General features: G+C 46.9%; 1 protein-coding gene across 1 annotated transcript; it reads left to right on the forward strand.

The window, feature by feature from the left end:
* Nucleotides 1-207: 207 nt before the first annotated feature.
* LOC107105839 (tubulin alpha-1C chain-like) lies at nucleotides 208-16,069 on the forward strand. The gene is made up of 5 exons (XM_015405875.1): nucleotides 208-280; nucleotides 12,090-12,312; nucleotides 13,133-13,281; nucleotides 14,944-14,989; nucleotides 15,092-16,069. Exons 1-5 carry the CDS (start codon nucleotides 278-280, stop codon nucleotides 16,000-16,002), a joined length of 1,332 nt encoding a protein of 443 aa, XP_015261361.1. The 5' UTR covers nucleotides 208-277; the 3' UTR covers nucleotides 16,003-16,069.
* Nucleotides 16,070-16,405: the final 336 nt, after the last annotated feature.

Below are 16,405 nucleotides of genomic sequence, written 5' to 3' on the forward strand. Positions count from 1 at the left end.
AAAAGAGTCCTTTGAAAAAGTTTTTAAAAGCGATTGCAGGACATATACTTCGACAGAATGCACTTTCCTCCCTTTTCCTAACAGGACTGTAAGCTTCAAGGCCTCAGCTTCGACTCCCAGTAGTCCCACCCCTTTTTCCAATGGCACGCCCCAAACCCTATATATGGCCCCGCCCAGGCGCTCGAGTTAGTTTGAAAAGGTTTCGCTCACTGGTGGCCTCGTAAACGGGACGAATAGTGAGAAGACTTTTTCCCTGACTCCCTTCTTTTCGTCAATCATGGTAAGCGGGTCTCAGGGTATTGCCTGGAAGCCTCTCCCTTATATTTAGTTTGCTGGGTTTGTGTGTGTGTTTTTAAAGAAAACTTTAGGAGGTTAGTCGGCGCGCTAAGGCGGCGTGGGAAGTAACGAGGGTTGTGTTAACGGCTCTTAAGAGATGCGCCTGGCAAGTAATTTTGAGACCGGGCACCCAGGGCGTGTAGGTAAGGATTAATCTTAAAAGAGTTCCGAATTCCATCTGAATAAGCGGACGAGAAAAGTTGTCCGCTTTTCTTCCCGCCTTTCCGCCCCCTCCCTTCGCTCTCTGATCCTTCTTCCTGCTCATAGAAATTCTCAGAATCCGTATCTGGGAATAGAACTTCTCCAGGACTGGGCATTTCCGTGTAGGCACGCAAGTGTATCGTCAGCCAGTTCAGTCAGTGTTTCACACGTGCCCGGACTGCTGCAGAGTCCAGGGTGGAATTTTTCGCGAATGGGGGGGGGGAGCGCATAGGAGTGGCCCGAAGCGTAGATACGCATGGCAGGAAGGCCTGAGCCGTTCCTTTCCTTGCGGATCTTTGTAGGTCGCCCTATCGGTATCTCAGACCGCGTGCTTTTCTATTCCTCCCGTATTCCATGTGCGAGTGTTCACCGCGCATCCAAACTATGGGATGTGTGTTCACTGCCCGAGCCGAGACTTTAATGCTCATACGTGTATAGATCACCCCCCTTAATCTTCGGCGTGGGTGGGCAGAAGAGGATGGTGTCGTAGTTCGTTTCTTTTGTGCACTCAGTGGAGGTGGGTGGCTGGTCTGGAAAGAAAAATGCCCTGCCCTTTGAATAGAGGCTTAAGGGGGGGGGAGGGTCGACTGAAGCTTTCTTGTGGCATGGAAGTGAGTAACGTCACCATAAGCCTCTGTTAAAGGGACAGGGCATTTTTCACTCCAAGCCAGTTGGCAAATGCAATTTACTGAGAAGCACTCTACCAATAGGTGGTATGGTGTATTTTGGCGTTGGCTCGGGCGGTTTTGTGGAATAGAATATGATAGCCCAGGAATCAATGGCTAATTTTCTTTTCGGAAACCCTGAGTAGTTCTTCAGATGCCTCATTTTACCTCTGCTGGGAAATGGGCCTATGGCTTTGAAACAGAGAAACGAGCTGTCGCCAGTTAGTCTGCGCATTGCCAAGGGAGTCTCTGTTAAAAAAAAAAAAACACCAGGCAGGAACCAAAGCGGACTTCCTTCTTGACCGGCAAGATGTGACTTTCTTTGGCATGGCAGCCTCATCCCCTTCCATGACTCCTTGCTGAGTCACTTCTTGGGGTGGGGGTAGAGAGTTCTAGGCTTAGCCTGCCTGGGAGATAAGCTACAGGCGGAGCCGGCAGCTTGTTTTGTAACTGATGACTGAACCTACACAGGAAGTTCTGTAGAGCTCGGTAAGGGCCTGCTTCTGAGTAAAGGTGCTTGTAACTCCCCGCGTGTTGGTCAGACTTGCTACAGATGGTAGTAGGTTCCCCTTAACACGCACACCCTGTTGCAAAACGGCCAGCTTTAGACCACACTTGGGAAACCCCCCCCCCCCCACCTTTTTGTCTTGGACTCTGCGCTAGTACCTTGAAAGCGAAAGTGGTGAAGTCTGAACTTGCAGACGCTTGGTGATGCAGGTCACGGGCTTTATATGGTGTTTCATAAGGCCCAGCTGCGAGTGGGTAGGGCCGACTTCTAAGCAGAGATGCTCATGGAGTGCAATTTTTTAAAAGTTACAATAGTTTCTCTGTTGTTGCAAGCCCTCTTGCATACCAGAAGCTGTTTTGCATTGGGAGCGTGCTCTTCTTTTAGTTCTAGCTATTTAAAACATTTATAGACCTGCCTTTCTCCCAGAAAACTGGAGGCTGATGCACTATAAAAACATCAAGGAAATTAAGTTGGCCATATGCTGAGCTGAAGTGACAAAGCTACGATTCCCCAGACACAGCCTATAAAGCTATAATTCTCAACTGAAGCTGCTTCCAGACGCCTGTGTTTGTGTGTGCTTATTTTAAGGGCACAGGACTTTTTTTTCAGAACTGTTCTGCGTGATATTCCATTCCAGGGTGTGGGGGGGAAGTAGGTGATACAGCTTGAAGTGGTTCCTGAGGATTGCCACCTACTTGCCTGTGAAGGAGGGGAATGGTGTGGGGAGATGCATGCATGCCTTGTGTGAAAGGAACAGGCAATGCACCACACAAGTCCGTCTAGAGGGGAACTCGGTCCATCCCCTGTACACTGGATGGCTGACCTGGCCTTGCCTTTGTGCAATGTATAAAATGGTCCATTGGTCTCAGTCGTCATAGATTTGTCCTAACTTAACCAACCTGGCTTGAGTTACTTTTGGCTACACTCCATTCTGCTCAGGAGATTGATATCCTGGCTGCTTTTTGCACTAGAAGAGAGAAGAATGGTGTAAGCGGCTTTGAGAAAGGTGGGGTATTAATTAAGTAAATAAATAAATAAAGGGGAGCAACATGAGAGACAGGGTCAACACCCACCTAGCCAGCAGTGTGATCCCAATCCAAATCAGGAATTTCTCCTCCTCGGCTTCTTACTATTACCCTCACAACAACCCTGCGAGGTAGGCTAGGCTGAGTGTGCGTGACTTTGTGTAATAGGAATTCTCCTTCCCCTCACCAAAGTCTACTAGCTGCGTTAAGGAAGGAAAAGGTTGATGTACTGGTCGAAATCTGTAGGGCAGTGGCTGTTCTTTAGTGACTAAGGAAAACATGTCGAAGAAGAAGAGATTGGATTTATACCCCGCCCTTCACACGACCCCCTCATGGATCACTGCCTTCTCGTGGCGAGGGGGCTTGCGTGGTTCGATGAGGCTGTGGGCTATGCCATGGAGGGCCACCCAAGATGGACAGGCTGCAGCAGAGAACTCAGACCAAGCGTGATCCCCTGGAGAAGGAAACGGCAACCCACTCCAGTATTTTTGCCAAGAAAACCCCATGGACAGTATCAAAAGGCTAAAAGATATGACGCCGGAAGATGAGCCCCTCAGGTCGGAAGGTGTCCAATATGCTACTGGGGAAGAGCAGAGGGCAAGTACAAGTAACCCCAGAAAGAGTGAAGCGGCTGGGCCAAAGCCGAAAGGACGCTCAGTTGTGGATGTGTCTGATGGTGAAAGGAAAGTCCGATGCTGCAAAGAACAATACTGCATAGGAACCTGGAATGTAAGATCTATGAATCAAGGTAAGCTTGACATAGTCAAAAATGAGATGGCAAGACTGAACATCGATATTTTAGGAATCAGTGAACTAAAGTGGACAGGAATGGGCGAATTTAACTCAGAAGACCATTATATCTACTACTGTGGCCAGGAATCTCGTAGAAAAAATGGTGTGGCCTTTATAGTCAACAAGAGAGTGCAAAAGGCAGTACTGGGATACAATCTCAAAAATGACAGAATGATTTCTGTCCGATTCCAAGGCAAACCATTCAACATCACAGTAATCCAAGTCTATGCCCCAACCACTGATGCAGAAGAGGCTGAAGTGGACCGGTTCTATGAAGACCTACAACACCTCCTAGAACTAACACCAAAAAATGATGTCCTCATCATCATAGGGGACTGGAATGCTAAAGTAGGAAGTCAAAAGGTAACCGGAATAACAGACAAGTTTGGCCTTGGAAAGCAAAATGAAGCAGGGCAAAGGTTAACAGAGTTTTGTCAAGAGAACACACTGGTCATAGCGAACACCCTTTTCCAACAACCTAAGAGGCGACTCTACACATGGACATCACCAGATGGGCAACACCGAAATCAGATTGACTATATAATTTGCAGTCAAAGATGGAGAAGCTCTATCCAGTCAGTAAAAACAAGACCTGGAGCTGACTGTGGTTCAGATCATGAGCTACTCATTGCAAAATTCAGACTTAAACTGAAGAAAATCGGGAAAACCACGAGGCCATTCAGGTTTGACCTAGATCACATCCCTGATGAATATACAGTAGAGGTGAAGAATAGATTCAAGGGTCTGGATTTGATAGATAGAGTGCCTGAAGAACTATGGACAGAGGTTCGTGACATCGTACAGGAGGCAGCAATCACCACCATACCAAAGAAAAAGAAATGCAAGAAAGCAAAATGGCTTTCTGATGAGGCTTTACAAATAGCAGAGGAAAGAAGGAAAGCGAAAGGCAAAGGCGAAAAGGAAAGATTTACCCAACTGAACGCAGATTTCCAGAGAACAGCAAGGAGAGATAAGGAGGCCTTCCTGAATGAACAGTGCAAAGTAATAGAAGAAAACAATAGAATGGGAAGGACTAGAGATCTCTTCAAGAAAATTGGAGAAATCAAGGGAGCGTTCCATGCAAAGCTGGCCATGATAAAGGACAAAAACGGTAGGGACCTAACAGAAGCAGAAGAGATTAGGAAAAGATGGCAAGAATACACAGAAGAACTATACAAGAAAGACCTCAATGTCCTTGACAAACACGACGGTATAATCACTGACCTTGAGCCAGACATCCTGGAATGTGAAGTTAAATGGGCCTTAGAAAGCATTACTAACAACAAAGCTAGTGGAGGTGATGGTATTCCAGCTGAGCTATTCAAAGTCTTAGAAGATGATGCTGTTAAAGTTCTGCACTCCATTTGCCAGCAAATTTGGAAAACGCAACAGTGGCCACAGGATTGGAAAAGATCAGTATACATTCCAATCCCAAAGAAGGGCAATGCCAAGGAATGTTCAAACTATCGCACAATTGCACTCATATCACACGCTAGCAAGGTCATGCTCAAGATCCTACAAGCTAGGCTTCAACAGTACGTGGATAGAGAACTACCAGAAGTACAAGCTGGGTTTCGAAGAGGTAGAGGAACTAGAGATCAAATTGCCAACATTCGCTGGATTATGGAGAAAGCAAGAGAGTACCAGAAAAATATCTACTTCTGCTTCATTGACTATGCTAAAGCTTTTGACTGTGTGGATCACAACAAACTATGGCAGGTCCTTAAAGAGATGGGAGTACCAGACCACCTCACATGTCTCTTGAGAAACCTGTATAAGGGCCAAGAAGCGACAGTTAGAACCGGATACGGAACAACTGATTGGTTCAGCATAGGAAAAGGAGTACGACAAGGATGTATACTGTCACCTTGCTTATTTAATATATATGCAGAGTACATCATGCGAAATGCTGGCCTGGATGAATCACAAGCGGGAATTAAGATTGCTGGGGAAAAGATCAACAACCTCAGATATGCAGATGATACCACTCTAATGGCTGAAAGTGAAAAGGATCTAAAGAGCCTCTTGCTCAGAGTAAAAGAGGAGAGCGCAAAAGTGGGCTTGAAGCTCAACATCAAAAAAACTAAGATCATGGCATCCGGCCCCATCACTCCTTGGCAAATAGAAGGGGAAGTCGTGGAAGTAGTGACAGACTTCACGTTCCTGGGATCCCAGATCACCGCAGACTGTGACTGCAGCCATGAAATTAAAAGACGCCTGCTCCTTGGGAGGAAAGCGATGGCGAACCTAAACAGCATGATAAAAAGTAGAGACATCACCCTGCCAACAAAAGTCCGCATGGTCAAAGCAATGGTATTCCCAGTAGTCATGTATGGCTGCGAGAGCTGGACTATAAGGAAGGCCGAGCGCCGAAGAATAGATTCTTTTGAACTATGGTGCTGGAGAAGACTCTTGAGAGTCCCTTGGACTGCAAGAAGAACAAATCAGTCAATCCTCAAAGAAATCAACCCTGACTGTTCCCTGGAAGGCCAGATAATGAAACTGAAGCTCAAATACTTTGGCCACCAAATGAGAAGGGAGCACTCACTGGAGAAGACCCTGATGCTGGGAAAGATTGAAGGTCAAAGAAGACGGGGACGGCAAAGGATGAGATGGTTAGACAGTGTCATCGATGCAACGAACATGAAGTTGAGCAAACTTCAGAGGACGGCGGAAGACCGGAAGGCCTGGCGTGATCTGGTCCATGGGGTCACGAAGAGTCGGACTCGACTGTGCGACTGAACAACAACAACTTCACTCGGAGTCTCAGAGTGGCTTACAAATGCCTTTCCCTTCCCCTCCCCACAACAGATACCCTGTGAGCAGTGTTCCCTTTAAGCTGAGTGAGTGTGAGCTAACTCACAGTTTTTTAGCCTCCAGCTCACAGATTTTTGTCTTAGCTCAGGAAGGATGGCTCCAGACCAGTGTTCCCTCTAAGCTGCGTTAGTGTGAGCTATCTCACAGTTTTTTAGCCTCCAACTCACACATTTTTGTCTTCGCTCAGGAACTAATTTATGCAGCAGTCAAATCGCTCGCTCACAACTTCAATGCCAGTAGCTCACAAAGTAGAATTTTTGCTCACAAGACTCTACAGCTTAGAAGGGAGTATTGCCTGTGAGGTAGGTGGGGCTGAGAGAGCTCTGACAGAAACTGCCCTTTTCAAGAACAGCTCTGATAGAACTGTGGCTTGCCCAAGGTCATCCAGCAGCTGCGAGTGGAGGAGTGGGCAATCAAACCTGGCTCTCCCAGAGTAGAGTCTGTGCACTTAACCACTACACCAAACTGTAGCTCGGCCTTTAAACTCCTTGCTGAAATAGCATTCTCTCTGTCCTTGATTAGAGGCTATGATGCAGTGTTTGAAGGTAACTCTTAGCTACTAGGTCCTGCTGGACTCCTGTCTAATTTGGCTCCCTTAAGTGAATCTCTTTTCTTAGCCTATCCCATTTACTAAGTCCAGTGAGGGGAATAGTCTGTTTTCTCCTTTCAATTAGTAATTTATCACTTTAGGTGGATAGGGCTAGTCAGGAATATCTTCTGCATAGTTCTTGCTGTGTTTTTCCAACACTGTGTTTTAACTAGTTAAAACAAGCTTAATCCTGCTAGGACTTCATTCAGTGTTCAGTGTAGCTGGCTTCAGACCAGCCATCCACTCATTAGCATGTAGATAGGTTGTACTGAGGAAGCCGCTGCTACAGATGGAGCAACCATGGATTGCTACTCCTGGCAGCCCTGTGGTTTTTCAGGCCCCTCCTATATGGAGGGAAGAACTTGGAGCAGCAGCATGCTGGGTTGGATCCAGCAATCTGGGAGGAAAAGGTGCTGACAGCTGCACATCTTTCTCACTTTTCCTTCCACCCTCTGCAGCCAATTCTAATTCCAGGGAAGCTGGTTCACAGGCCCCGAGTGGAACAATAGCCACATGGGTTGCAGTGGGCCTCTTCCATTAGCGGAGATCATTGGCAGGAGGGTGTGCGTGTCAATTTATATTTATTTAAAACCTTTATTAGCTGCCCTTCTTCCTTGTGGGGCTCAAGGCAGCTCACAAGCATAGATAAAAATACATTGAATAAAATACACTGAAAACATGAAACCAAACTTTAAAATTTGCTACTAAAGTTAACCAAATTCACTCCTAAATAAAACCATCTTCAGCTGCCTCCTAAATATCAAAAAGCAAGGGGGCCAGGTGCGCCTCCCTGGGTTGTTCCATAATTGTGGTCCTTTCCGATGTACCCACCAGATGGGCTTCTTTGATGGGATTCAGGAGGGCCTCTCCCTCCTGGGATCTTAGTTCCTGGGCAGGAACGTGTGGGAGAAGACAGTCCTTCAGATAGCCCAGTCCCAAGCCATGTAGGGGTTTAAAGGTCAGAGGCAGCACCCTTGAATCCGGCTTGGGAGTGGATTGATAGCTGGTGTAATTGCTGTAATATCTTGGCCACATGTTCCTGGTAGCTGGCCTCAGCCGGCAGTCTAGCTGCACTGATCTGCGCTAGCTGCAGCCTCCAAACACTTCGCAAGGATAACCTCAAGTATGTTTGTCTCTCCTTTCTGCTCGGTGCAGCCCACCGACCCACGTAGCCATCAGCTTGGTAATGGGTTCTGAGGGGGAGAAGAAAGCAGAGAAGAGTTTATCTTTGTCAGCACAGATTGGGTTGGATTCAGCAAAGCGTAGTAGTGTTATAACGTACATCTCTGTGCAGATTGTTAGGCTAAATTGTTTGCACCTGAGGTCCTGCTGCAACTGCAGACAGTGGAGAGTCTATTTATGCACTGCCGGAAGAGTGAAAAGGAAGTCCATTATGACTGGTGTAACAAACAGTGCTGCGTGTAAGGAAACTAATCCTGTATACCAGAGGGCCGCAGTCTTTAGGTTATGAGTTGAAACCACCATGGGCGCAAAGTTCTGCTCCCTACCTGGTGGCTCACTGTGTCCCACAAATGTTTAGTTTCTGAGGATTTAATGCTTACCCTCATAAGTATGTGACTTCTCCTGTCCCTGGGCCCTCTGAGGCTTTCTGCCACTTCACTAGAATCTTCACATGGCTTCTCCTGGCCTTCTGCCAGTCTTCTGTTTCCCACCATTCCTGTCTTGGGCCTTCCAGCAGCACATTTTCCTGTCTGATACCCTGTCTGAATATTTTACTCTGGCAGTCAGTGTTCTGGACCTTCAGCTTTGGTTGAAATCTTTGGAGCATTCCATGATATTGTATCAGTAAATCTCAAGGCCTGGGTGAGTGGTTGCCTCATGACTGGTGATATCAGGTTGTGTTGGGTTTTTTTAAAACAACTTCCAATAGCACAAGAAGTAATTGTATTTCAGAGCTGACCATGTTAAGTATGTGAAGAGCAGGCTTTTTAACTCCCACCTGCTGGGATAAATGCTGCTTTGTGTGACTGCTTGAACACAAGAAGCTACCCAGATCAGTCCAGGTATGTCCAGGTCAGTGTTGTCTGCTATCATGATGATACTTTTAGCTGGAAGTGTTGGGGGTTGAACCTGAAGCTCTGCCACTGAGCCATGGTCCCTTCCCCCAGTCCTCCAAGCACTGAGAAATGTTAGGGGACAGAATGGTTCCCTTTTGATGGGATGGCACTGGAGGTTTCTGCTGTCTTGGTAATATTCGGATTATTTTCAAATATACATGGGGAGTCTCTCTTTCATGGCAGCATGCCGTCTACCCTGCATTAGATCCCCAGACAAAGATCCTGTCTGCTCTCTCCAGGTCTGCCTGATTATTTTGCTTCCAGAATCAAAGCTGTCCTCCTTTGTTTGTTTTTTGCTGTCAAGTCACAACTGACTTACGGCCATCCTGTAGAGTTTTCAAGGCAAGAGAGGTGACCCTGGTATTCCTTGGAGGTTTGCCATCCAAATACTAGCCAGAGTCGACCCTGCTTAGCTTCTGAGGTCTGATGAGATCAGGTTAGCCCAGTGATGCCGAACCTTTTAGAGACCGACTGCCCAAACTGCGACCCAAAACCCACTTATTTATCACAAAGTGCCAACGTGGCAATTAAACCTGAATACTGAGGTTTTACTTTAGAAAAAACAATGCATATATTAACTTAAGATGATCCAAACAAAGTAAGGAAAGCAATCCCAAATGCTTTCATTTACTTAAAATTATTTGGCAGAGAATTCGACACTTTAATGATGGTCTGGGCCTGGCTGGGGCAATGGCATGCGTGCCCACAGAGAGGGCTCTGAGTGCCACCTCTGGCACCCGTGCCATAGGTTCGCCATCACTGGGTTAGCCTGTCCCTCTTATGAATGCACAGATCTTCCCTTGAACCAAGGCGGATCAGGCCCACCAAGTCCTGATGAGCTACTTGACCAGAGCCGATGAAGATGATGTTTGCAGTCATTAAGGAAGACTCCTGTTCCTTTTGTTATGCAGCATGAGCTGGCGCACAGTCCAAGGCTGGAACAATACAAAGGGCAATATGCTGACAATGCTTCCTGCTCCCCCGCCCTCCCCTTGCTGGGTGCTTTAGTATTGCAAACACAGTGACTCAAACTCCTCAGTTGAGTAAACAGTTGCATTTAAGGCTTCTAGCACTAGTAATAGTGTCAGAGATGCAATGAGCAGAGGGTTGGAGTACTGCTTTATCATGCAGGGAAAGGGTTGGTCTGTTATGGTTTACCCAGATTTTTTTTTTGAACACACCTTTGTTTTGTTTGAGGCCTAGAGAGCTATCCAGGTGACACACCATCCAACCCTGCAGCTCCCTCTGTCAAACTAGAACACTGTTTGGTTACCTGTTTTTCACTTAATTGTTGCTGTTTGGGCTAAGCATATATCCTTCATGCATGGTTAAGGATGGGCAGATGGCTCCAATAATCCTAAGTATTTGAGTGTTTGCTTAGGAAAGCTATTGGGCCTAATAAACAGTCTCTTGAAGGAATTTATTTGATGGCTGGCTGGAAGTTACTCACTGGGTATGTGTGTTTCGAACAAGGGATGCAATAGAGCAGAGAGAGTGTGCTTGTGCTTGATATAAAATACGTTTAAATTGCTACCCTATTCAAATTTCCTTAGATTTCATGGGGAGTCTAAAGGGCTGTTCTGAGCATTGTTACTCATCAGTGCTAGAGTCAACTGAGTAGTTTCTCCAGTCATTAAGAGAAACTCCCTCTCTGGAGACCCCCTAGAAAAGGGTTAATGACAGCTGACCACAAACCTTCAAATTGCAGCTCTCTGCTTGTTTATCTAGCATTCTGTGCTGTGTGAGTCAGATGGTGGGAGCTAGCTGGTTTAAGCTGGTTTAAAGGAGTGGGGGGGAGGAGAGAGAAAGAGAACAGCAAGCCTTTGGGATTAAAGCCACAGCAGAATGAGCTCATTCGAGGTCACACAGTTATTAGGCTGCTGTTCAGGCACAAAGAAAGGGGAGGGGGGATAGCTTCTTGTTGATTCTCCCAGGAATGTTTCTGGGGATGGAAAATGACTAGCTGCTTTTAAGGGGAATATCCAGGCATCCGCTTCACTAAAGTTTTCCTCTTTTCCGGAGATCAACGTAGAAGATCTGTCTGTTCCCAAAATAGTTCTTTGGGCAGGCTTTACAAATTCAAAAGGGTTTCACATGCCAGGATACCACATTCTGCTAGTGGCTTTATTAAAATTGGAAGCGTTAAAATCACAGTTGACTTTTTGCTCTTCTGTTCTTCTGGAACAGAACTTTTTTTGCATTGGCAGCTTAACCCTAGAATCATGATTGCTTTTCCAAATCTAAGCCACAAATCACTGTTCCTGTGCTTGCATTCTGGCTTCTGAGCCAGTAGCATACTTGGAGAGACACAACAAGTTTTAAAAATGCACTTGGAACACTAAAAGTGAGAATTCACATGAGTGGTGCGTATGTCTGTGAACCATATGTTGATTGTGCATGCACATGAATGGAAAGTGGCTGAACAGGTTGCTACTCAAAAGTTACTAGCAGGCTCTTGAGTAGCCCAGCATTGATCCAATTGGGGCTAGTTTTGCACCAGCTACTAAAGAAAGCTTGATTCCTTCTCTGCTGTTCTGGGGAAGAGTAATACACTTTGGCTAAGAATGAAGGTTCACATAATTGGTGACTAAGTAGTTACTTGGCTGGCAACGTCTAAGCTATTGGGCCAGCTTATTTTATCTTGAGAGAGGGGAGATTCAGTGCTTGGCATAGCTATGTCCTTGATACCCGCTCATTCATATGCAGAGTAGCAGCTCATGCTCTGCTTGGCAAACTGGCTTTGTGTATAAATGGAGAAACATTTACTGATGTGGGATTCTCTCAAGAGACTGGTTATTTGTTAGCATTAGTTCTCTGAAGCTACCCTGGAAGACATGGGCCATGGCTCAGTGGAAGACCGTCTGGTTTGCATGCAGAAGGTCCCTGGTTCAGTCCCAGACTTATCTAGTTGAAAGGGTCAGGGTAGCAGGTGACCTGAAAACCTCTCCCCGAGAGCCTGCAGAGCTGGTGCCAGTCAGATTAGACAACCCTGACTTAGCTGGGGCCATGGTCTTGCATTGGTATAAGGTGGCTGTGTATTGCCTTGCTAAGTTTTATGTAACCTTTTCTTTGCTACAGCGTGAGTGCATCTCCATCCATGTGGGCCAGGCTGGTGTCCAGATTGGCAATGCCTGCTGGGAGCTCTACTGTCTTGAACATGGTATCCAGCCTGATGGGCAGATGCCCAGTGACAAGACCATTGGGGGAGGAGACGACTCCTTCAACACATTCTTCAGTGAGACGGGTGCTGGCAAGCATGTCCCCAGGGCTGTGTTCGTAGACTTGGAGCCAACAGTGATAGGTGAGCATACAAGCTACTTTGTTTTGCCTTTCCATAAACAAGACATTGGGTGGGGCAATAGGTCAGTTGGACCACTCAAGCTTTTGCATGCAGAAGGACTCTAGTTCCAGACCTGGCATCTCCAGTTGGGAAGATTTTGGTAGCAGAGATGGGTCTCCAAGGAAAAACTTGACTGCCTGTTGGAGTGTATGGCATTGGGACAGATTGGCTTTATATGAAGATTGTATAGGTCCCAAACTATTTTCAGTGCCACCGTTGAGGTCTGGTACACAAATGGTAATTCAGTGTGTCCAGGCTACCCATGTTATGGCAGGTTATGGTTCTTATCAGCAGAAGTGCTGGAATATACTTGCACAGCAAAGAAGCGCTAACTTCATGTGTCCCCCCCCCCATGCTCACTATGCAAGTGAGGAATCTGATAATTGTATGCAAAATTCTGCATCTCCTGGAGGGGGGAAGGGGCTTTGCTTGCGCCATAAAAGCAAGTGTCTCCTAGAGGGCAGCAAAATTGTATACTAGGGCAGTATCTGAAGGCGTAGACTGGTGGAAAGTGAGTACAGAGAGCTTCAGGGGCCAAAGGGGAAAGGCTTCAGCATACGGTTTCCAGATTCCTGTCCTGAACAACCATTTTAACAGTAAGCTCTGTGCCTCCGCTGCAGCCATTCTTCCCTGGCACCACAATGCTTCCTAAAATTCAAGTCACTCCTTTGAGTTTTGTGCGGCTGTTGCATTTGCCATAGAACTTGATTGTGCCGGTGTTTCATACACATGGGCTGAAAAAAACCCCCCTTAAGTACTCCTCACTTGCTTCTTTCCACAGATGAAGTGCGCACTGGAACCTACCGCCAGCTCTTCCACCCTGAGCAGCTCATCACTGGCAAAGAAGATGCAGCCAATAACTATGCCCGGGGCCATTACACCATTGGCAAGGAGATCATTGACCTGGTTCTGGATAGGATCAGGAAGCTGGTGAGTGACCTGCAGCCAAGGGTAGCAAGAGGAGTCCTTTGCTTCCAGTGGTTAGAGCATCCGATGAGGATCTGGGAAGGCTCAGGTTTGAACTTCTGCTCTGGTGTGGAACCTGTGTTCTAGCCTCTTAAAGCTGCAGCTATCCAGAAAGCACCATTTGCATGCAAAGAAAAGAGGAAATGCTGCCTCTCCAAACTAATGTTTGCCATCTGGGCTGCTGCTCTGCTGCAGGCAAAGAGTGGGACAGTTTAAAACTAGATGTTAACTCTGTTGTTGACACCTGCAGTTGTTTGCTAATCTCAGCTGCTTGCAAATTGTAATCTGCTGCCTTCATGACTTGATCTACATTACTTGGCTTGCCAGTTGCCCCAGGAACCAGTTTTCAGGCTGGGACCTAAGTGATTTGGTCTGTGCTTATTTAAGATGGAGGAGCTGGATAGGGGAAGTATGGGGGTAGAGTAGGTGTAGGACAGTGTATGCCATGGTCCCTGAGTTTGGGTGATATGGAGAAAATAACCTCTTGAGCAAATGTCTCTTCCAGAGGGAAATGTCTGTACGTTTTGGTGACATCTGCATAAGGCCAGGACCTGCTTTCACTGGCTTTGTTACCCACATATTGAGGAATACTGCCTTAGAGCCACTCTGTAGGAACAGGCAGAGTCTTCCAGTGTAGCAGCTCCTAGAAAACCGGCAATGGCCCCTTAGACCTCAAGCCGCTCCCGCAAGAGGAGTACAAGTGAGCTGTACGCCCATGTCCCAGATCAAGTTTTTTGGTTCCTGTCCCTTTTTTCCTCTTCTTGGCAACCAAGCTAGTTGTACTATCATAACCTCCTTCCCGACATAAACCTCTAATTTAGGCCCAGAATAGAAGCCCAATGGCTGCATTTCCTTTCATATATTTGCTTGTTACAACTTGAAAGAGTTGCATAGGAGGGAGAGCAATTTAAGCTTCTGCGAGCCGATAGTGGAGATGTGCTAGAAAACTCACTTCAGGTCCTGTTGTAGCATTTTTGGCATGTTGTGAACAGTGTTCCTCAATCTGTCTGGTTCAAGACCACAAGGTTCCCTACCAAAGGCAAAAACATACAGGAGGAACTACTAACATATAGCATTTGGTGGGAAGAAGTACCTGACCATGGCAATGTCAGGATGAGCTTGGGTTTCCTTGGGTGCCAAACTTGTTAAATGTGTACCAGTTTTAACCTAGCTGGAGTTTAACCAAAGCAGGTGGCATGATCCTAAGGATTTCTAACTTAGCATTAATCACAGATCTTAGTAAATTACACCCAGCTTTAACTGCTTAGTTCTGGAATGTTCTGCTAAGAAAAGGATTTCAGATTCAAGTTTTTGTTAATAATGTGGTAGCAGAAGGGTCTTTCTGCCAAAATGCACCGCTCAGTGTCATGCCTGGGGTCATATCTGTTGCATTCTGCATGATTTGGTGACTTGGGTATACTGCAGTGGCCCAAGGAGAGATATGGCTAGATCTTGAACTTTGGGGGACAAGGCATTTGGTGCTTTGCAGAATAGAAGAGGATCCCACCCTAAGGAATTTGTTACCTATAATTTTACCTACAGGAGGTGATGAGGGGAGGGAAGTGGGTATAAATGGGAAAAGAATGTATCCTCATTCATTTTACATGTGCTTGGCCTGTGTTTTAGCACAGGAGGAGTATTAATGGATTGTTCCAAAGCTTCATGGAAGATGGTGGGTCTTCAAAGAGGGTGTTGGTATAGATTATTGTATTCCAATCAACCATGTGATGTTCTAGCTGAATCAACTATTGCTCTCCCCCCCCCCCCCACACAGGCTCTGGTTTTACTTCCCTGCTGATGGAGCGTCTGTCTGTCGACTATGGCAAGAAGTCCAAGCTGGAGTTCTCCATCTACCCAGCTCCTCAGGTCTCCACCGCTGTCGTTGAGCCCTACAACTCCATCCTGACCACCCACACGACCTTGGAGCATTCTGACTGTGCCTTCATGGTAGACAATGAGGCCATCTATGACATCTGCCGCAGAAATCTTGACATCGAACGCCCCACTTACACCAACCTCAACCGCCTCATTAGCCAAATCGTGTCCTCCATCACAGCCTCCCTACGATTTGATGGTGCCCTGAATGTAGATCTGACAGAATTCCAGACCAATTTGGTGCCCTATCCTCGCATCCATTTCCCCCTGGCCACTTATGCCCCAGTCATCTCTGCTGAGAAAGCTTACCATGAACAGCTGACTGTAGCAGAGATCACCAACGCTTGCTTTGAGCCAGCCAACCAGATGGTGAAATGCGACCCTCGCCACGGTAAATACATGGCCTGCTGCCTGTTGTACCGAGGTGACGTTGTTCCCAAAGACGTCAATGCTGCTATTGCCACCATCAAGACCAAGCGCAGCATCCAGTTTGTGGACTGGTGCCCCACTGGTTTCAAGGTTGGTATCAACTACCAGCCCCCCACGGTGGTCCCCGGGGGCGACCTGGCCAAAGTTCAGCGTGCCGTCTGCATGCTGAGCAACACCACAGCCATCGCTGAGGCCTGGGCTCGCCTGGACCACAAGTTTGACCTGATGTATGCCAAGCGTGCCTTTGTCCACTGGTACGTAGGGGAGGGGATGGAGGAAGGAGAGTTCTCAGAAGCTCGGGAGGACATGGCTGCCCTAGAGAAGGATTATGAAGAGGTTGGGGCAGACAGTGCTGACGGGGAAGATGAGGGAGAAGAATAATAAGTTTTCTGCCTTTTGTTTCTGCCTCTCTCAACTGCTTGTTATTGTCAATTGTGTCAATGCTCATTAAAAGCTGTCTTCAGTTAAAAGCACTCTTGTTACTCTTTTCTTTATATAGAACAAACTCTGCCCTGTACTATTGAGTTGTGCAAAGAACCTGTTGGTGTTCTGCTGTGGTCTGGTGCCGGCTTGGAACACACTTGTTGAATGGCTGAGTGGGACTGGGGCTGGCTAGGCTCTTAACTTGGCAAGGCCTGAATGACTTTGTAGCAGGAGGGAAAACGAGCATTTGCAACCCAGTGATGCATGCGAGAGCATTGACCTGGAAATTTGGAGTGCTTCAGCAACTCGGCGGCTGAAGCAGGAGCTCAAGAAGGGTAGAATCACTTATCTGGGCACCTCA

Source organism: Gekko japonicus, unplaced genomic scaffold, assembly GCF_001447785.1.
Source record: "Gekko japonicus isolate JY-2015 unplaced genomic scaffold, Gekko_japonicus_V1.1 scaffold246, whole genome shotgun sequence".
NCBI lineage: Eukaryota > Metazoa > Chordata > Lepidosauria > Squamata > Gekkonidae > Gekko > Gekko japonicus.

Coding starts and splice junctions, on each gene's coding strand:
- LOC107105839 (XM_015405875.1), top strand. Junction 13,282..14,943: donor TGGATAGGATCAGGAAGCTG/GTGAGTGACCTG, acceptor CCTGTGTTTTAG/CACAGGAGGAGTATTAATGG. Junction 14,990..15,091: donor CCAAAGCTTCATGGAAGATG/GTGGGTCTTCAA, acceptor CCCCCCACACAG/GCTCTGGTTTTACTTCCCTG.